The sequence below is a fragment of the Manis pentadactyla genome, chromosome 10 (assembly GCF_030020395.1).
Source record: "Manis pentadactyla isolate mManPen7 chromosome 10, mManPen7.hap1, whole genome shotgun sequence".
In the NCBI taxonomy this organism is placed as follows: Eukaryota; Metazoa; Chordata; class Mammalia; order Pholidota; family Manidae; genus Manis; species Manis pentadactyla.
In genome coordinates, this window is record NC_080028.1 from 24,719,686 (window position 1) to 24,742,267 (window position 22,582).

Below are 22,582 nucleotides of genomic sequence, written 5' to 3' on the forward strand. Positions count from 1 at the left end.
GGGGAGGGTGAGGAGGATAAAGGGGCACAAAAATTCTCAATAATATAATTTGGTGACAGGGATGATAGTGCAGCATGGAGAATATAGCCAATGGTTCTATAGCATCTTTTTTTTATTATTGTTGATATACAATGTTATATTGTTTTTAAATGTACAACACAGTGGTTCAAAAGTTACCCATATTATTAAATCCTCATCCCCTCTAGTGCTGCTGTTATCAATGTAGAAAGATGTTACAGAATATTCTCCATATATACAGCTATATTCTCCATGCTGTACTACCATCCCTGTGACCAACTTATATTGTGATCTGCCCCAACCCCTCTTCCTTGGTAACCAATAGTCATTTCTTGGTGTCTGTGAGTCTACTGCTGTTTTGTTCCTTTTGTTTTGCTTTGTTTTTATATTCCTCAAATAAGTGAAATCATATGTTATTTGTCTTTCTCCACCTGGCCTATTTCACTGAGCGTAATGCCCACTAGATCCATCCATGTTGTATCATCTTTCTATGTTGATAGATAATAACTGCACTAGTAGGGGTGAGGATTTAATAATGTGTGTGACTGGTGACCACTGTGTTGTATACTTGAAAAAAATATAATATTGTATATCAATTATACTTCAATAAAAAAAAAGAAAGTAAAAGACAACTCATCAAGGGAGAGGAAATATTTGCAAATCATATATCTAAGTGACTTGTATCCAGAATATATGAAGAACTCTTACAACTCAACAGTAACAACAAAACCTGGTTAAAAATATGGACAAAGGACTTGGATGGGTATTTCTCCAAAGAAGATATACAAATGGCCAATTAGTATGTGCAAAACAATGCCGAACATCATTAGTTATCATGGACATGCAAATCAAAACCATGTGAGATACCACTTCACATCAACTAGGATGACTATAATAAAAAAGATGGATAACAAGTGTTCGCAAGGATGGGAAGAATTCGGGACTCTCATCTACTACTAGTGGTAGTGCAAAATGGCATTCAGCCTCTTTAGAATACAGTTGGACACTTCCTCAAAACCCTAAACATAAAGTTACCTTATGACCCAGCAATTCCACTGCTAAGTATATATTCAGAAGAAGAGTCCACGCACAAATTCGTACAAAAATGTTCATAGCAACATTATACATAACAGCTAAAAACTGGAAGCAACCCAAACCTCCTTCATCTGGCAAATGGATGAACAAAATGAAGTATATTCATATAATGGATTATTTGGCAATAAAAAGTGAGGCACTGATCACTCTAGAACGTTGATGAACCTCAGAAACATTATGTTTAGTACAAGAAGCCAGTCACAAAAGACCACATATTGTATGATTCTATTTATATGAAATGCCCAGAATAGGCAAAGTATAGAGACAGAAAGTAGATTGATAGTTACCTAGGGTGAGAGGAGAGGGCAGGAGGCAAGGCAGAATGGGGAGTGACTACCAAGTACATAAGATTTCATTTTAGGGTGATGAAATGTTCTAAAATTAGATTATGGGGATGGTTGCAGTATACTAATTTACTAGAACCCACCAAATTATATATTTTAAATGGGTAAATTTTGCAGTATTAAGTAATTTCTCAAAAAAGCTGTTCATTTTGGTTGTTGTTAGGACAAGGATGTGGGATATTTACCCTAACAGAGTAGGATACAAAAGTTGCATTTCTATTTCAGCAAGACGAGTTTTAGAGATTGAAGAACTGAGGATGTGTGTGGATGTGACTGATGTAATTGTCACCGTCTTCCCCATACTTGTGGCCAAAGTTAGAAGGGCAGGAACTGTCAGCCTGTCTGCCTGATATGTTTTCAAGGAGGAAGAACCTTGCTCCAGAAGTCCAAAGAACTAAGTTGATACCTGGCTCTGCCTTTGACTTTGGGTTGGTCTTAGCCGAGGGTATGTTGTCCCCTATAGTGACACTCTGGATATTTGTGGGGGCAGTTTTAGTTGTTATAGTTATGGGTATTATATTATTTATGAGTTTTATTTCATTTCAGATTCAAAGGTGGCTTTATAATTATTAATTATAAAAAGAGTGTGGTTTATTGTTGAAAACCACTTGGGTAGAGCACTGTGCTCTCTGAGACTTAATTTACCTTTTCCTGAAATGGAGAAAATGCCTGCCCTGTTCATTTCTCAGAATTATTTTTAGGCTCAAATGTGAGTTAGAATCTGTCTGAGTGTGTTTCCTCAACTGCAAAATGGAGATAATCCTGGTTTAGCATAGCCCTTGTAAGGATTAAGTAGGGTCACATACGTAAAGCACTTGGTAAATGGTAAAGCAAAATGCAGTGATAATGTGTCCACCATCAATTATCTATTTAATCCTGACTTTCTGCCATGAACTCTGCCGCTTAGCCAACTGTCTCACTATTGACTCGATATATTTGGTAACTTTCCATCTTTATATCCCAGACCTCACTGCTCTCTCACTCTAAGCCCTTCCTGGAAATTTTTTCCCCATCTTTTCTGCCCTTTCCTAAAAATTTCTCTCATCTATCCTCACACAGGGCTGGGTGGAAAGTGTCTTCTCCTTCTATAAGTGTCCTGTTCAGTTGTTTACTTCTTGGGATGGTTGGTTATCTTTCCATGCACATGTATTTTATTGCTCAATATAAGTCCCAGGCCTTAGAACTGATCTGTGCAGCTGGTAGATGCTCAGTAGTGGTTTGTTGATTTTCTACCTCCAAGAGACATGCTTTAGGATGAAACAAGCCAGCAAACCTAAGTTTTTTTCTTCCTTGAAGATATATAACTACCCAAGCAATAAAGCTAACTAGTTATAGACTGTTAGAACAGGAAAGAGCTTTAGGGAGTTATTCTTTATTGCATATAATAGGTGCTTAATGTACTTTATGGCCTTTGTTTCTCATAATGATATTAGAAGGTAAATGTGGTTACTCATATTTTTTGAGCAAGGAATCTAAGACTCAGAGATGTGAAATAACTTGCCCAAGGTCCTTCATCTAGAACTAAAACCTGTTTCCTTATCTTCAAAATCAATATTCCATTATTTTATTCTGCTTTTGAAGGGAAATGAAGGGTTAATCTTCACTAGAATATAGCATGTAGAGAAAGAAATAAGAGACTCAATGTTAAGTTGGAAAAAACAGAAAGCAGGGAACAACAGTCCTCCCCAGCTGTGGTGTGGACACGTAGCAGCAAGTATTGGATGTTCACCATCTAGTGACAAACTGGTGTTTTGCTAGGACACCAAAGGAAAGGAGAAGGGCTTCATCCTGCAGTGTCATGGGAAAAGCCAGAAAACATTATAGAACGCAGCAAGCATGTTTGAACGACACAGTGGCGAGTATACCTATCCTGGGCTGGACTGTGGGTTTGGAGCCCAGCTCCTCAGTGGTAGGACCTCGGGAGCTTCCTTATTTATCTTCTCTGTGCCTCAGTTTCTGCATTTGTAAAATATGGGATGATATCTACCCTTCAGGGAGGTTGTAAAAATTTTTGAAAGCAACAATAGAACAGTGCTGGCATATGGCAAGGGCTCAGTAAACATTGATTATTATTATCATCATTGTTTTTATTATTATTATTGAGGCTGAGGAAAGTATTACACAGAGAACTTTAAACATAGCTTGTCAAAGACCAGAAACTCATGGCCTAGAATCAGGGTGTATGGGTGTTGGGTGTGTAGCCACGTCTTCCCTGACTCCCCAGAGGATGCATCTGAGGTTCCCCCACACACGTGTGTCTGGCTATGTGTCTAGTGAAGGCAGGTGTTAGAGCCAGGTATTACCCTGTCATAACAACAACAATTTTCTTAGACTAAGAGACAGGCTTAAGATGCTTAGTGGTTTTGTTTTTAAAAGTAAATAGCAACACTGTTCTTCCTCCAAGAATTCAGAATAAATTGATTTCCTTTGCAGAGTTTATAACTAAGTGCAGAGTCCCTTGCATTGTTCTCTAGAAGTCCCAGTTAAGCTCCAGAGAGGCATGAATAGTTTATGAAGGTTTTATATTTGCCTATTGGACCCTTAATAAAGTTGGGCTCGCCTGCTTTTATTAAGTGCTTTAGTTATTAACTGGGTAAAGTTGCATGGGCCTAAAGTTACTTGTTTGGCTGGCAAGATATTTAAGAACATCAAGGAGCATTTCCTTGGTGAGATGTAGAGCCCAGTAAAGGACTAGCTCTGGACAGGGAACTTCGGCCTGTCTCTGACCTCAGAGTCCAGCCAGTATCTCATCGCCTTCTCCACTGCAAAATGGGAAGGAGAGACCCACGTGGTCCTCTTACTTACTGGCTTTGGTCATGTAATGTGGGAAATGAGAGTTATTCTTTCATCAGCTTTTTATGTGCCTTAGACTATTTATGTAAATGTTTTCCTCTTCATAAGTCCTTAGAACTGTGCCGCTGGACATAAGCACATGGCCCTGCTGGTCCTGAGCTTTGATTGCTCTGTGGCTTGTGATATGAAGCTTAGTTGATAATATAGTCCTGTGGGGATGATTTCCCTCCCTTCTCTCCAGAGCAGTCCTCACCAACCTGTACATCCCAGAGTCCCTTTCCCTAGAATTCCAGGAGGCCCCCAGTGCCACCCGGATACCTAATTCCTGGTAGGGCTGTTGCTGTACCGAAGAAACACGGGGTCTCAGAAAGATGGGAATGCCAGAGCCACAGGAGGTCACTGCTCTGGCTCTTTCCCAGGAACTACCACCAGGCATGGAAGGGCTGCTGGTGTTCGGTTGACAGCTATCCCTGGGGTTTTCCATGCCAGCTCGGTGGGGGCCTCCCCTTGCCCTGGAGAGCAAAGAGGTGGGAGGTCAGGGAGCCGAAGGAGGGATCATCATCTGTTCCCTGAGCTATGCTTGAGAGGATTTCTCATAAACCGTACAGTAAGATGCAGAAAATGAGCAGATAATCCCCATTTTGATTCCTAAAGGTCAACTTCACTTCTTAGCCCCTGTCATGCATTAATAATAACTGACATTCATTGAGCTTTTAGATTTCTCATTAAACTCTCACAGCCCTGTGAGGAAATTGCTGATATTTCCAAAAAGGAAGCCAAATCTGAGAAAGATTAACTTCCTGCACCATGTCACAGCTAGTAAGAGGTGGCAGTAGAAACTGAAGCCAGGCCCAACTGCAGTGGCATCTATTGAGCCACGATGCTAGGCTGCCTCTCAGCTTTGCATCCTCTATTTTTCTCTAACTCCACAGTGCAAATGCTGCCTGCAGTATCTTTTTTTTTTTTTTTATCAAATGTACATCACAGTGGTCCAACAGTCCCCCTCTCCCTCCCCCATTCTTTCCCTCCCCGTTGGGAACCATTAGTCACTTCTCAGTGTCTGTGAGTCTAGTGCTGCTCTGTTCCTTCTGTTCTGCTTTGTTTTTATATTCACAAGTAAGTGAAATCATATGGTATTTGTCTTTCTCCACCTGGCTTATTTCACTGTGTCTGCAGCATCTTAAGACCATTTCATGGTTTGTATTTTGCATTGGTGAAGTCCTGTAAATTAATTTTTGAACATTCAGCTTTCTGTGCCATGAGGTTCGTTTTCATTCAGTTTATGCTGTGAAAGGAGGAGCCTCCCCCTTTTGGACAGAGCTCAGGGTGTTCAGAGGTCTGAGGCATGCCGAGGAAAGCCCTGAAGGAGAATCTTGCAGGGAGCAGCTTTTCAAGGGGACCATGTTCTTCCTTCTCTCCCCCTTGATCTCCCTCCCTTGGGGAGGAATCCCTGCGGCCACTCCCCTCCTCTGGTCCCCTGGAGATCCCAATTCTCCCCTCTCTTTCCAACTCCAAAACTCTTTGGAATTATCTAAGAAGTGAATTGGCATTTTCCAAAGCACTTTTGATCAATAGCAGGGAAAACCAAAAGAAATTAAAAACAGAGAAATAGTGTTTTTTAACTGCATAGTTCTCTGTCTAAAACGAAGAATTTTTCTTAGTTCCAAACCCCTCCCTCTAAAATGATTACACTTCAGCCTGTAATAGATGTGAGCAACCTCCTAGCCCTTGGCCTGGCCTTCTAGGTGCCATCTTCTTTCCCCAACACATGGGATCTAGTTTATTTGCAACTCACCTCTTTTTGGGAGGGCAAACCTTTCTAGAGAGCATCCTCACAATCAGCTAATTCTGAGGTATAGTGATGGTTTTAAAATATGTCCACAAAGTCTCCTCCATTTAAAAGGTGGAGATGGATTAAATTCCCCTTGGATGTGGGCTATGCATAATGGCTCACTTCTAATTAATAGGAGTTGGGGAAGAGATGGTGTTAGCCTGTGGAGAACAGGTCATAAAGGGTATTGTGGCTTCTATTTTGTGTTTTGGATTACTAGGTCTAGAGGAAGCCAACTGCCATATCATGTGGATGCTCAACCTAGGAGAGGCCCACATCACAAGGAAATGGAGGCTTCCTGCCAACAGCCGTGTGAGTGAGTAGATCTTGGAATTAGATCTTCCAGCCTCAGTCAAGCCTTTAGGTGACCGCAAACCCAGTTGGCACCTGGATGGCAGACTCTTGAGAGATCCTGAGCTAGAACAACCCAGCCAAGCTGCTCCTGAGTTCTTGATCCACAGAAACTGTGAGATAATAAATGTTTGTTGTCTTAAACCACTAAGTTTTTGGAAATAACTTGTTATGTAGCAAGGGGTAATGAATATAGATATACATCAAGTGATATTTGGGGCAGTGATTGTTATATGTACTTTTCACATCTTCCAGTTTGTTCTCTTCATGTTTAGGAACTTAGTATCTGCATAAATTATTTGAACTATCTAAGCTTCAGTTTCTTCTTAAGATGGGGATAAAAATAGATTCTATCTCAGTGAGTTGTTCGGGGTACGTGGTTCATAGTAGAACACTCAATGGGTAGCTGCTAGTAATATATTCTCAGTAACATAATTCATGGTTCCTCTTACTTTTTCTCAGTCCATTCTTTTCTCTTATTGCCACAACTTCTCCGCTGCTTGGGAAACCTGGTGAAGAACTTCCTGTAACACTATGGGCATACCATGTGTTACGCTCTTAGCATGTGGTACCATGATGGATTGCTTATGGATCTGCCCTGTGGACAATAATCTTCGTGACGGAAGAGAGGAACCTGCTGTCATTGTTTCCATAGTGCCTAACACCAAATAAATGAATGATTAATTTATACAGCTTCCTCTTGGCACCTAATGTCATTAAAATGATTAATTCCTGTCTCTGGACAAAGAGGGTACATACTAAAAAACAAATGCAGATTGGAGAGCCTAACTTGGTCCTGCCACTGTGGAAAGCAGTATGGAGGTTCCTCAAAAACTAAAAATAGAAATGCCATACAACCCAATAATTCCACTTTTAGAAAATAACCTGAAGAAAACAAAATCCCTGAATCAAAAAGATAAATGCACCTCTATGTTTATTGCTGCATTATTTACAATAGCTCAGATATGAAAGTAACCTAAGTGTCCAACAACAGGTGAGTGGATAAAGAATATGTGGTGCATGTACATGATGGAATATTATTCATCCACAAAAAGAAAAAAAATCCTGCCACTTGCAACAACATGGATGGAGCTAGAGTTTATTATGCTCAGTGAAATAAGCCAGGCAGGAAAAGACTATAGTGGAATCTAAAAACAAAGCAAAACAAAATGAACAAAATAGCAGTAGACTCATATAGACACTGAGAAGTAACTGATGGTTACCATGAGGGAGGGATTGGGGTGTGTGAGTGGGGAGGAGGAGGATGATAAAGGGGCACAAAAGTTCTCAGTCATAAGTTGGTCATGGGGTTGGTAGTGTAGCACGGGGAATATAGCCAGTGGTTTTGTAACATCTTCTGATGTTGACAGGTAGTAACTGTCCTAGTTGGGATGAGGACTTAATAATGTCTGTAACTGTTGAACTACTGTGTTGTATACTTGAAACCAATATAGCATTGTGTATCAACTATACTTCAATAAAACAATTGGAGAGTCTGTTGTTCATTTTGCTCTCTGCCTTTCTAGTCCAAGAAACTTATGATTAACTGCTGATTTGTTACTGATAATTATTCTCCTTTCCACTTCATTTTAATATATAGGGGCCATTTAGAAGTTAGGGAATGTTGCTGAGATAATCTATTCACACTATCTGAAATATAGTTGATTATTCAAGATAATTTACGTTTGAAACTATGATTTAAATTACTTATTGTAACACAAATTCTCATGTAGAGGGAATTTTACATTTTTCTCTAACGCTGAAAGGCAGCATTGAACAGAAAATGCGAATGGAGTGACCCTAGGTCCAAACCTGGGCTCCATAATTTATAAGCTATCTAGCTGCCCACTCAGTGTAACCGGGATACCATGAATCTTCTCATCTGCATACTTGCTTTCTTTGGTCTGTTTATTCAGTAGACATTTAATAGGTATTCACTGTATGTCAGACAATGCTGGGCACAGGGCTATATCAACAAACAAGACCCTGGTCCTACCCTTTGGGATTCCTGAGGACTGACAAGTTGGGTTATGCACATGGGTGAATGGGAACCAGGTGGCTCTGCAGCATGGCATCACTGGGTTAAATGTCTCTTAGCACAGATTCTGGGTCAGATTCAGCCCTTGGCGGTGCTATCTTTCCAGTTGGAAGGTTGGATGCTGGGGAGCGCTCCAGTGTGGGGTTTACTTTCAGTTTTGCTTGGCTAAGGGAAATCTGGGACTTGTTATTCTGGTGTTGAAACATTGATTAGTTGTACTTGAGACAGTAAACATCGTGTAAGCCAAAAATTTGTAATTTTAATACCTCTTCTGCTGAAGCCAAGTGGGAGGGAGAGCCAGATCTAGTGGGATGCAAACCTAATGAGCCAGAACCAAAAGCAAAGTGTTGCCCAGCAGACATTAATCAGGGAGGCGGGACGGTCCCCATGGTAAACACACAGAATGGTCAGGAGAGTCCTGCAGGCTGGGAGAAGATGCCTGTTTATGCGGCTCAGTGTCCTTACTGGCGCTCCTTGACAAAAATCCATCTATCTAACCCCTCCTTCCACCTACCTCTCCATCCACAGTGCCTGCTACATACCAGAAGTAAACAGAAGAGGCGTAATTCTTATTCTCAAGAAAACTGTGATCTAATAAAGACAGACAACTGACAGTTATGGTGTTATATGTATATTAAAAACATTAACACTAGTGCTGGTAAAGAAAAAAGGGCATGAACATTCTCAAAAGCATTGGTGCCAGGAGTGTTAGAGGTACAGTTGTTCTGGAGAGCCATTTAGTAATACTTACATAGGCTCTTAATTTATATTTCCATTTGGCAAGCAATTTCAAGGAATCTGGAGTGTACAATAAAGGAAATATACATAGATATGTAAGAATGTTTATGTTTTTTATGATAGCCAAAAAAAGAAAATGAATACCCTGCAATAGGGGCTTTGGTGATGACCTTGTTTGGGCAGACTGTGGACTACAACGGGGTCTTGAAACAGTGTGTTTCGGAAGAGAGTTGAGTGACCTATGGAATGTTAATACTACGTTATTAAACAAAAAGAGTAGATCACAAAACAGTAAGAATAGTATTCTCACTTTATGTAATAAGTATATGCATAAAAACAATATTGACAGTGGCTAACTGAATTATTTTAATCTTCAAAGTTTTGTTCTTTGTGGATTCCCACATTTTCTACAGTGATCATAAATTAACTTTTTAGTTGTTAAAATACATAAAAATAGATGTAATAAAAATGCAGCTTGGCTGAGGGGCGTGGCAAGCACTTTGATGCCCTGGGATGAGAGAGCTCAGGAGAGGAGTGCAGCTGAAACAAAGCTGTCCTTTCCATTTTGGCACATGTACATTAATTCATTCAATAAATACCTGTGTTTGCACCTGTAATAAGGCAATAAGGTTAGAGAGGTAGGCAGGAAACAGATCATAACATGTCTAGGCCATTTTAAGACTTAGGATTTTATTCTAAAGGAGATAGAAACTGTTGGAAGGTGGTGGATTGAGGTGGGGCACACTCAGGTCACGATCTGCCGTGAGCTGCCACCGAGTCAGAGGCAGCTGTGCAGAGAGGGCTCCGTGCTGGAGCGTTTGGAGACTGGAGTCCTTGGCATTGCTAAATACCTACCTGCTTCAGCGTTGCTCAGTACTGTCAGGAAGGTGGCCGTGAGCCCCTGTGTGCCAGCTGGCTCCCCCTGGCTGCTCCAGATCCCCCTTCTCCTCCTCTCTGAGCCCTGGGAGGTCGGCTGTGTAAGCCGGTTACCAGGCTCCCTCCCTTCTGGTTTCTGATTGTCTTCACCAGTGGGGGGGGCCAGTGAGAGTGGCTGGAGGAGAAGAGTGACCTGGGGTCAGTTTCCTCCCCAAGTTGTCCCTGGCTCCTGAGTCCCTGGACCACAAGTTTTAGCTCCTGTCAAGGAGATTCTCTCATTACTGTCTCCTTCCAGGGTTGGTAAACATTCCCTTCTTCAGCCTGTCATGTTGGCTGTCCGTCCCTGTGGTTCTGAGTCCTGGGTGCTGTCTTACCTCTTGAGGTGTCCCTCTACCCTGCCCAAGCCTCTGTAGACAACCCTTCATTAGTCTCACCGCAAATCATGCAGTTTGAGTTTGCTATCTATTTCTAGCAGGAACTCTCTGATAAGCCACCTTCTTCCCAGTGGGATCTGGGATGTTCTGACCAAATGGGAGCCAGGCTGTTCCAGGGGCCCCCCGTGAAGGCTTTGGCTGGTGGGACTTACCAGGACAGGCCTTAATAACCATGGCTCCAGGCTAGATCTGGAGGAGCTGATGTATTTGAAGGCACTTCTGTAGTTGTCCTCTGGGTCCCAGCCTGCCCCAAGGACTCCCTCAGACCTTGCAGAGTAGAATTACTTTTTTCTTTTCCATATACCACCCACTCCACCACAACATAAGCCAACTTCAGGAAGACTTTTAACTGTGCCTGTAGTTTGGAACCAGAGGACATATCAAAAGGAGATGGTGGAGTGGTGGCACAGTGTAGCAGTTAAGAGCTCAGACTGCAGTTAGGTAGTCCTGGGTTCAAATCCTAACACTACCACTTGCTGCTGGGCAACTTTGAACAAGTTACTTCCCCTCTCTGTGCCTCGTTTTTACCAGCAAAATGAGGATAACGTCATCTGCCTTAGGTATCATTCTAAGGGTTAACTAGCAAGCACAGTTCATAATATATTAAATCAGTTGTAAAATATTTTGCAAGGTAATTGAGCATGTTAGAACACAAATGGAATATTTGGTTATATTAAGGATATACTGTAAATTTCTTAGGTGTGATACTATTATGTTATATTAAAAAAAAAATAATCCTTATCTTTATATATATATATATATATATATATACTGAGGTATTTATGAATGAAATATGATGTTGGGGGTTGACTTCGAAATTTTGCATGGAGAGGTGGAGAGCGGCTGGGAGTATCACCTTAAATGAGTAATTATTAAAGCTGGATGGTGGTTACATGGAAATTCATTTTAATGTTCTCTCTCTTTTGCATGTTTGAAAATTTTGTAATAAAAAGGTTAATGTTTGCACACCAATAAAAGGTTGGTGGAAGAGGAGCCCCCAGTAAACATCTCTTGAGCCTTACTACTTAAGAAGCAAGTTAATGGGTAAACCTTCCTTTCTTTGTGATGTTCGCTATTCAGCTGCTCACAGATGTTAATCTTTTCAGAAGCTGTTTTGAGGTCATCTGTCATTAAGGAGTGATGAAGTGTTTTCCTGTAACAACAGCAGAGGCTGTGTTAATGACTTTTAAAGCATACTCTGCTTTGTACTTTCTAAAATGATGTCTTCTGTGGCAGTAAGCTCAGTGGGTGGCACAGTTTGCTTTTAGATTGGATTAGAGGCTTTTAAAAACATTAGATAGAGTCTCACCAAAACAATGTCTTTTCTGGAAAGGCAAAGGGTATGGTGGAAGAAAGGATACTGGGCTGAGAAACATCAATGACTGGTTTTATTTCAGCTTTTTAACCAACAAGCTGTGTGGCTTTGGACATGTCATTTAGCTTCTCTGAGCTTCAATTTCTACAAGGAATAAGAGGATTGAGCTAAATTTCTCTGGTTCCTTCCAATTCCAGAAATTTTATTTTTAATAACTTTCTGACTAAATACACCCATGTCATTAGAGAAAATCAGGAGCGTGTGGAAAAGGCAAAATCAGAAATAAAAATCACCTTAGTTCTACCACCTGGAAGGTAACTCTTAATGTTTTTCAATGCCTGTGTATGTTATTATAAAGAATCAAATTCATGTGACATATTTTGCTGAACTAATCTGTAGGTGTGTCAATCACTGAAAGAATATAAATATGAATGAATGTGTCTCTGCTCTCCAGGAGTTGGTAATTTGATGGCAAATACTGTTCCCTATAGCATTACACATAGGGTACTTCTCATGGGAGAGAGAAGCCGTTCCATCTGTCACTTAAATCTGCTGAGTTTTAATGCCATTTGTGATGTAATTTTGCTCATATTTGAAGACTTTTTCCCCCCCCCTGAATGTTATTCTGATTATGTGTAGAAGTGGAGCTCTTACAGGGAGGCTAATGAGGAAAGGACAGACTTTCTCTATTATATTCAGTTTCTTTGACTGGCTACCCCAAGCATGTCAGAATTGATGGGGAGAAATAACTTTGCTCTGAATCTCTCTTGCTCTTCCTCAGACCACACTGCCACCTCTCATGAAGGCATGAGCAATAATTTGACAGCCGCAGAGCGGAAAGGCTGACAGAAGAAGGGAAGTGTGAGAAGCAGAGCCTCTGGAAGCTCACCTTTTTCCCTGGGACAGTTCACTTTGCGGCAGGAAGTAGCAAGAAATCTTAGAAATTGGGTCTAATATGATAAAAGAGGGGAGAGAGCAGGGAGGAGATGATAGAAATACTGAGAGATTTTGACTTATTTGGATAAATGTGTTAATAAAGGCCATTTAACTTTCATGCAGCATGCCAGAGCAGCTGTATTTATTCATGAAATTTTATGGGTCTTTTTCCTCTCCAGTTTTAAAGAGGGGATATGTGATCCCTGGCAAAATGCCTTGCTTACACACTAGCATCCCTACAACCTAGTTTCAGGGGAATCTGGGTCTGTAGCTGAAGCAATTAGAAAGCAGGGGTTTTTACATTACACTCACCTTTTCTGAATGTAACATTCCCATGCTCCCTTCAAATGAATGGAAGATGAGTTCAAATAGTAAATAGTGTATTTTTCTACCACAAATGTTGTATTATTTGAAAAAGATCCTTAGCTCACCCCTACAAATAGAATTTGTCTTGCAAGGTGCAGTAAAGAGACATAAAAGAAGAAATATTACTGATGGCATGCCTTTGAGGTTTCCTAGTTCTCAAGGAATTCAGGCCTGACCTTAACTTATTTGGCTGTTATCCAGAAAGACGATTAGAAACTGAGAAAAAACAACATCCAAGGCTGAAAATCAATTTAGGATTATATGTGGGGAAGGAAATTCAAATCCCATAACAGAACTGGACTTTGGAAAATCTGCCTTGTAGGGGTGACACAAACCACATGTAGCATGGGAACTGGCATTGTTCAGCTTGGAGGAGAAGGTTCAGGAATAACACACTAGCTATCTACAGATGTTTGAAGGGCTGTCATGTGGAGGATGGATTACATTTTTTTCTGTATGTGAAGCAAAGGGGTTGAACTGATATTTAATGTATAAAAACTATAGAGGAAGAGATTTCTCTTTCATATAAGGATACGTTTTTAAGAAGCTGTACAAAGATGGAAAAAGATCTTTGCAGAGAGAGAAAATTTCTGGTCACTAGAGGCAGAGGCTGGGAGACTGTGTACACTCTCTTCTCACGGCACTCTTCCTCCAGCTTGCTACACTCCAAACACACTGCTTTATTTTTTAGTTTCCCAAAGGAGCCAAGTGCTTTTCCACACTATTGTTCCCTGTGCTGGAATGTACCATGTCTCCACACCCCACTTCAGCCTGATAAATCTAAGCTTAACTGTTACATCCTCACACAGGTATTTCTGGACTCCCTTATCTAAAGATCTTACTGTTAAAACTATCCCACAACACTTTGTGATTTTCCTTCATAACATGTAACAAATTTAGGCATATATGTATATCGTATACACTGATACAGCTTACATATACATCTCATATGTATGTACACACCCATTTATATGAAACAACATGATGTAACTTGTGTCACCATTTGTTTAATGTATGTTTCACCAGTAGAAGGTGAGCTTTACAAAAGGTACCATGTCTGTTTTGTGCTCTCCTCTGTTCAATTATATACAGCACTTGGAACATAGTAGGTGCTCAATAAATGTGTTAAGTGGATGAATGAATTAACGAGGTTCAACTGTTTTGATTAGTATTAATCTAGGAGTGGGACATGAGCCACTTAGAAGTGATTTTAGATAGGACCTGGACCCAGCACTAAATAATACTGCAGAATGTTGTTTCAGTATAATTTCTTTTCAAGCCTCCTGATTTTGTCAAAGAGAAAAATTTGATTTGGTCACAGTCTCTAATTGCCACTCTATAACACTTGTCCATGTTCCTTGTCAATGTAGAGGTCAGGCCTCAGCAAGCAAGACTGTCTAGCTGGAATTTAATAACATGTCTTGTTTTTGTTGTATTCATTCATAGGTTGCCTTTTATTTGTTGCATGTGCTATTGATTTTTCCTTTTTGGAAGCGATCCAAAGTTTTCTTTTAAAGTAAGAGTAGGCAGGTAAAAACATCAGTTTATTGAATGAAAAATATTAAGGAAATAGTAGTACAGTTGATATGATGGTTCTTGAATGGTTGAAATTTTGGTCCTTGAATGGTCTGAAATTTTGAAACAATCTGCAAGGTTACTGGCCCCCAAGATTCCAGCCCCAAGCCTGTGCAAGTCCATGACAAAGTAAATACAGTAAAGTCAGAATTTCATAAAGGTGAATTTATTCATTTTAATTCTGATAACATGTCATTTTTTGATATTAAAGTAGCTTTTTACAAAATAGTGATTTTAAAAAAGAAGTCCTCAACTTGGCAAAATAAAATATTGGCAGTCCCCTATTGTTCATTCCCTTTTAATTACGAAGGGGTATTAGTATGGGTGAAAAATTTCACCTGCCTTGAAATTCAAAAGTCTGAGGCTTGCTGCTGTGTTTACACTGGTGACCACATGGCTGATGGGGGCTGCCGCTCCCTGCTGCGTCCAGTCCCACTGGAGAGCAGCGTGCTACCAATCACTAGCCCCGGAAAAGAGCAAAATTCAAAATTCAAAGCTGGTTCTCTACTGAATGTGTATCACTTTCACATCATTGTAAAGTTGGATAATCCTAAATTGAACCATCCTAAGTAGGGGATCGCCTGTACCATATTTATAATGAAAGAGGACGTGTAAATAGTTTATGGAAATGATCAGCCATGTATGAGGGGTACAATAGGAGAGAGAGAGGGATGAGGGGGTGTCGCTGTAACAACTTTGCCACTGAAGAGCAGAAAGGGATGGGCGGGATCTGAGGGTCATGGCTTCTAGATGGCAGGATGGATGTTCTACGGGCACCCTCCCTGTTTCCTGAGGTGGTGTGTCAGGGGCTGAGCTAGGAGGCGAGCAGGGGCTGGCAGGGGAGGAAGAGGCCAGTCATTTGTGAGGGGACCCAATGTCAAGTGCTTCTGAGCACCTCTGTCTCCCAGAAAACAATGTTTCTTTTTTTTTAAATTTCATTGATGTACAATCTTACGATGGTTTCAAGTACGCAGCACAGTGGTTCAACATTCACCCATAGTATCAAGTCCTCGCCCCCTCCAGGGTGGTCCCTGTCCATCAGCATAGTGAAATGCTATAGAGTCATTACTTGTCTTCTCTGTGCTGTACTGCCGTCCTGTGGCCCACCTGTATTGTGACTGCAAATTATTGTGTCCCTTCACCAGATAACAGTTTTAAAAGAGGTTAGCCTGTTGCAGCAGTGTTGTGATTGCTGACTTTTTCTGCCGTTTGTGTCCTGCTGAAGTTGCTTTGTATAGAGAACCCAAACCCTGGCACAAAGATTCTTATGTCCCTGTTAGACATGCAGGAGAGATATGGCCTTACTGATTGTATCAGTTTTGGCAACTGCCTGATGAAAATAATCCAAAGAACTAGATCCTTAAAGTAACCTTAACTGGCTGTAACCCACAGCCAGGGTTTTGGCTTTGCATTTCAAGCTGCTGCCCTGGGTGACACTGTGGTCAGTATCATCTCTCACCGTCCGAGCGGGGTGCCCTTGGTGTGTACACATGTGTGCCCCTGCCTACCCATGTCAGCGGCTCCTGGCGATTTCAATTCTGGGCCATGTAATCAAAGGCCCACATCTCCAACTCAACACAGACTCAAAGGATATTTCTGCTGCAGCTGTTTCTGTCCTGCTTCATGGGGATTGCTCTGTGGATGGTATGTGTCCACGTCTGTCCTGCATACAACTCATGTTTACAGCAGTGTCATGTAAGTGAAACAATCACTACAAGGAAGCGATGAACAAAATACTCAAGGATCACAGAGGAAGAAGCATTTAATTCCAGGTGGAGAAATTTAGCAAGGCCTTACTGAAGAGACATTTGATCTGGGCCCCAAGAAGATTGCACAGGGTAGAGGGGAGCTGGGGAGGATGTGCCGGCCTGAGGCAATGAAAGCACAAGCCAAGAGAGGAGAGGTGTTCTGTGATGTGAGCCCTGGATTGCCCCGTAGTATCTGGGTAATGGTATTGGTAAGGAGTCTCTCTACCCTTTCTGTTTAGGGAGTACTGACTGCACAGTAGTGGCAGGAGATGGTACTGACGGAAGTGTGTGGATGCTGGGGGCAATGGGGAAAAGTCAGGATTGACTTTAAAAAAAAAGTGGGTTGACAACTAGGAGAATTTCGACCTAGTTTACAGTCATCAGTTAATAATGTCTTTGGAAAGAAGGTTCTAGTAGGCTTTACATATACTTTGCTTTACATATGGGTATTTGGGGGATGTTTTTACAACAGACTATTTGACAGATGACCAAATGAATAATGTTATCTCTGGCAGAGTTTAATTTTCTCAAACCATGGTCAGTAGCACTATATTTTGCTTTTGAAAGTCCAAATTATTGTAATGTAACGCACTTGAAGAAAGCTTCCTACTTTAAAGTAGGTTTTGCATTACAAGAGGTGACTCTTTCTCAAAATAATCCAAATGTTACACTTTTTAGTTAAAAACAGCTTGAAACCAATGAGCAGAACCATAAATCTACTGTCTCTACAACTGTTTATCAGGCTGCACTACACTGAGTGGTCCTTCTAAGTGTTTGCCAGCAGATGGTGACAGTGCTGTTTACGTTTCCTTTTATTTATTTATTTATTTATTATTTATAAAACATAGTACTGCCCATTATAGGAAAAACTAGAAAGCACATCAGGGATGGGTAGGTGGGTGTCCTATAATCCCACCATCAGAGATCATCATAGCTTAAATTCTGATATATTACAGCCTTTGATGCAAACTGACCTAAGCCAGTTCAGGAATTGATGACTTACAAGGTCAGTTTTGGTAGGTATCAGTGGCCTCCAAAGATCCCTGGAGGCGAGGACCATGGGTCTCTACCACCACAGCTTCTCTGTGAGATGAACGGATAAAGCAAAGCAGTTATCAGAACCAAATCCAGCTGCAGGAGTGAACCGGCATCAAGCAGGCACACAGCCTGACCTGGGCACTGCTGGTGAGGCCCTGGCTCCCAGCCTTCCAGGCATTCAGGGGAGCATGTGCGTGGAAGGCTGTGGTGCATATGCAGCCATGGCATTGTAGCTGTACAAGCCAGCAGATCTCACAGACTGGCTCAGGCTGCAGAAGCCACCGTAACACAGAGCTGGAGAGATGCACGCTACTGGGCACTGGGAGGCAGAATTGCCTGTACATTTCAGGCTATTTCATATATTTTACAGACCCATCTTTTTTTTATCAATTCCCTTTCTAATATTCATTACGCTTATGAACAAACAAACCCTCTGATATTGATCAAGGATAAAGGTAGTCTTGTAATAACCACCTCTGGAGTATCAACTTTTGATTAAAGTCCTTCAAATGCTAAATAACTATTCCTGGGATATAAATTAAAATTCACACATCTGTGTATCACAATTTATCCTGGGTATTTTGAGACGAATTCATTTTTCAGCTTATGTGTAGAGTGTGTGTATGTGTGTGTGTGTGTGTGTGTATAAATTGCTTAACTTTTCAATTTACATTGTGTGTACGTTTTGCTTAGCAAAAGTAGCATTACATGCCTACATGGTTTCATAACTTGCCTTTGTCACTAACATATTATGAATATATTCTCAAATTAATATATATACTTTTACATGATCAGTTTTAATGACTGCATAGTATTCCACTGTATAAGAATTTACTCACAGCTCAGTATTACTGGACATTTGTGATTTTTACAACTTTTTGCTATTGCAGGCATCATATAAAGATTGTATATGTTTCTTTCTGTACTTTCCGTTAGGATAGATTCCTAGAAATGGAATTGCTGAATCATAGGATATGCACATTAAAAAAATGTTTTAAACAAAACTAAAAATTACCTTTGAAAATATGTAGCAGTCTATGCTCCTACCAGCATCTGCTTTCTTAAATACTCTCCCTCACTGGAAAGAATAGTTTAAAAAATTTGTCCGTATGACATGTAAAAAGTGGTCACTCAGTTAATCTTATTAGTGAGCTTGGACTTTAAAAAGTATATTTGCCATCTGCATTTCTCCGTTTATTATTGTTTAAAATATTGGTACTGTAGGAAAATTAACCCTCCATGTATTTACTCTCCCTATCAGTTGCCAGATGCCTTAAAATGATTTATTTTTTAGATTGGGGAAATGAAAGTCAACTTTAAGGCATTAAATCACCATATTTTCCTAATTGGAGCCCCTGTTCAAAAGTGGCACAGTGTTTCAATGGTGCCACTTCCAGTACTCTTCCGTAGGATCAGTTGGGCATTGTCTAGACCCTCCTTTAGAAAGGGATAAAGATACTGTTTGCTTCCAGATGACTCAGAGATGCTAGTGAGATGCTTGGGTCATCAGCATTTAAACCTGTCAAAGGAATATTCATTCCACACAATGAAATGAAAGCTTAACGTTACTGAATTATTCTGATGGATGTAGATAGCCTAAGAGAACTTTAACCATCATGGGGGTACTTTTCTTAAAGAATTATCTAGTTTTCTTGTCTGCAAAGTGATTAACCAGAAAACTGCTTATCTTCACTTCATTTGCTGACATGTTTTGAGGAAGTTGTACAAGGGACTATTTCCTTCTCTTTCCATTCCATCAGTGTTTTAGAATTCAGCATATGGACCCTGGACCAGAACAGAAGTTCTAAGGGAGGTATTTCTAAGTTGCTTAGACATCCAAAAAGAGGACTAGCTTCTAAATATGGGTGACCCTCTCCCCTGTAGCCACCAAGAATCCTCTTGCTCCCTCTAGCTCCACCTGTTGCCTGATGCTCAAATTGCTTTAAAAATAGGCCCTCTAAATAAAGACTTTTCATTTAGAGTCTGGGCCTAAAATTAAAATATATTGAAAAGTAAGAATGACTGTCAGTTCACATGGGAGTAAAATTACTTACATTCGATCTTTCTGAGAGAATGAGTGGGCTCCAAAAAGGGGATAAAGTAAGTGAGAGCCACCAAGAAGAGACAACCAGAAAGGGGAGGCCAGTGTGCAGAGCAGCAGTGTGGTCTGAAACTCACCTTGGAGGTTTGCTTTTCAGGGGCCTTTTCCTCTGTGTCACTGGCATTTGTAATGGAATAATCTGTGAGTAAACTGATATTTTACTTACTTCCTCTAGCTTCTTCTGTTGCTTAGAAGAATTTTCTCTCTCCCTCTGCATCTATCTCTGGCTACACTAACAAAGTGACAGTAGTTATTCAGTGAAAATTTGGGTTTGATTCTTTAATAAATGCTCCCCTTTAAAAGGATGCATTTTGAGCTTCAGATGCTTCCTATTGAATAAAATGGCTGCTTCCCACTCTTGGAACCCCCTGGCCCACTTTGCTCTGCAGTGTTCTTGTCTCTCTGAACAGTACCCTTCAGTTCTCGTGCTTTTGCTGTCCTCTGGGGGTTCTGCTGCAGGTCTGCACTCCCACTGCATTCCCTCCTCTACTGCTCTCACGTCCTCTGAGCCCAGGCCCCATATTTCTGTCTCTTCTCCCAAGTCTTCCTTAAATTCCATCTCATGGACTCACCCTACATTCAAGCAGGGCTGTTTCTGAACACATACTTTCTCTAAAATCTCTGTTCTTTTGTCCATAACTGTCCAGTTTTCATAAATTCTTTTTTTAAACCCCTTTTCAAATATAAAAGGAATACACTGTCATTGTACTATGTAAATATAGAGTAAATGAGAAAATGAAATTCCCTCTCCAAATCGCCAGCCCACAAGCTCTAATATGGTTGATATGGTTTGTTGTGTATCTTTTCACTCTTCCTATTCATGTAGAAACATTTTTGTGTGTAAAATATGTATAAAATCATTTCCGTAAAGATAAGATCACACTATTTGACAACTTGCCTTTCAAAACTTCACATGCTATACATAAATTTTATTTCATTCTTTTTCATAGCTATATTCTGGCATATGTTTTATTATAACTTACGTAACAATCCTCTGTTGATGGACATTTAAGTTATTCCAGTGTCATCTTGTTATAAACAGTGATGCAGTAAACAGCTTTTCACAGAGACCTTTGTGTGTATTTCCTGGCGTTCCTCCCAGTAGAAGAGGAACATTTGAGTCAAGGGGTATACACATTTTAAATGCTGATAAATAATCTCAGGTTACCCTCTAACGAGGCTGTCACACTAATTTACTCGCCCATTGGCAAACCATCTTTCAGTTATCAAGTCTCACCTCAAGTGCCACTCTTAGGGAAGCCTGACTTGTTTCCTTTATCCCAGGCAGCGTGGGGGCACCCCCTTTCTTCTCATGTCCCACCACTCATCCCAATATTTGAATATTTGTGAAATGATCTGTGTCCACTACGCCATCATCTTTAGTTTTCCTTTAAATTTTTTTCTGATTTCCAAAGGAACCCATATATAAAACCACTATATAAAATTCTAACATTATGGGAATACCTTACATTAAGGTAAGATTAAAAGATCTTTGTCTATTTTAGATAGTGTTCCTCTGTGCTACTGACACATACCTCTCTCATTAGTACTTACAGCACACACCATATGAACTGGTAGACTCGTCTGTCTTACCCACGAGGGTTCTAGAGGGAGGGGACCATGCCTCTTCATCTTTGTGCTCCAGCCTGTAATATGGCATGTGGTGTATAATGTATGCTCAGTAAATGTTTGTCACCTGAAAGAGTGTGAAGAAGACAAGCCACTTAACATAAACACCTCTAATAGATGCTGTTATGATCTATGAGGTTTTTTTTTTTCTTAGCCTCCCATAAAAGGGATGGCTTTGCATGCACTCTCCCATGGTACCAGGCTTTCAGCAGAAACTCTAATGCTGATGAAATTCACCCTCTTCTAGGTGATTTGGTTTTGTAGCCATTAGGACCTGTTCAGTTCCTCTAACAGAGCAAATGCAGGAGCCTGGGAAGCAGTTGTTTTGTTAGCTGAGGGAGATTGGTTTTCCAATGTGATTTGTTGCTATGTGTGTGTGTTATACACTGGCTCTGTGCTCATGAAGTTAGTATCCCCTGCATGCTGCTGAGCCAGGCAATCTGGTGAAATGAGAAGGGAAGCCAGGCACTGTTCTACTTCCAGCTTCTAACAGCAGCAACAAGAACAGCTGCCATATATTGAGTGCCTACCGTGTGTATTGGATGTTTTGCATGTCATTTAATCCTCACAAAAACTTTATGAGGGAAGCATTGTTTTTCTCTGGGTTCCAGATGCTATTCAGCCTCAGGGAGGTAAACTTTCCAAGGTCACACAGCTAGTAAGTGGTCGCGTCTGGCTTTCAATCCAAGTCACTTTGCTTATAAACCATCTTTACTCCCTTTTTTGAGCCTCTTGCCTTGTCCTTTAGCTCCCCAAATGGTCAGGAAACAGGAAAAGTAGACCATCTTCTAGAAAAGTTTGCTGAAAACACTATTTGAATCCTCAAGAAAACACCTTATTTTTTTAATTAAGGTTTCACATGAAAAAATGTGGTTATTACATTCACCCATATTATCAAGTCCTCCCCACACCCCATTGTAGTCACTGTCAATCAGTGTAGTAAGATGCCACAAAGTCACTACTAGTCTCCTCTGTGCTGCACTGTCTTCTCTGTGACCCCTCCACACCATCCCAATGTGTGCCAATCATAATACCCCTCAATCCCCTGCTCCCTTCCTCGCCATCCACCCTCCACCACCCCTCCCCTTCGGTAACCACTAGTCCCTTCTGGGAGTCTGGGAGTGTGCTGCAAAACACCTAATTTTTAACTTTGTTTTATTCTCTTCTAAAATCAAAGATCCTTGGGGATGAAAGAGATAAAGGTCACTGGCTTACAATCTTCTGGGGGAGGAGCAGAGACCCCATGACTGTGTTACATTTTCTCACTTACTATTGCAGTAGAAAGGCTTACAGATTTTGCTGCACAAATGAAAAGTCTGATATTGCTTTGGATTTATAGGGGTGCAGAGCTTGCAT

At 40.7% G+C, this 22,582-nt stretch overlaps 1 protein-coding gene and 1 long non-coding RNA gene across 14 annotated transcripts in view; one reads left to right on the plus strand and one right to left on the minus strand.

Annotated features, from left to right (window-relative positions):
* TMCC3 (transmembrane and coiled-coil domain family 3) overlaps positions 1-22,582 on the plus strand; it is a 271,029-nt gene that overhangs the window by 83,320 nt on the left and 165,127 nt on the right. For 11 of the 13 annotated variants that reach the window (XM_036891128.2, XM_057486505.1, XM_036891125.2 and 8 more), the window contains one exon: positions 6,302-6,393. The exons of the other annotated variants lie outside the window; for them this stretch is intronic. In XM_036891128.2, coding sequence (XP_036747023.2) covers positions 6,302-6,393 — 92 coding nt within the window. The remainder of the gene's footprint in view (positions 1-6,301; positions 6,394-22,582) is intronic. 13 annotated transcript variants of the gene reach the window in all.
* Positions 11,323-22,045, minus strand: LOC130678961 (uncharacterized). The gene is made up of 3 exons (XR_008991948.1): positions 21,152-22,045; positions 19,675-19,714; positions 11,323-11,671 (listed from the first exon to the last, which is right to left on the minus strand). It is a non-coding gene; the product is annotated as an uncharacterized LOC130678961 (long non-coding RNA).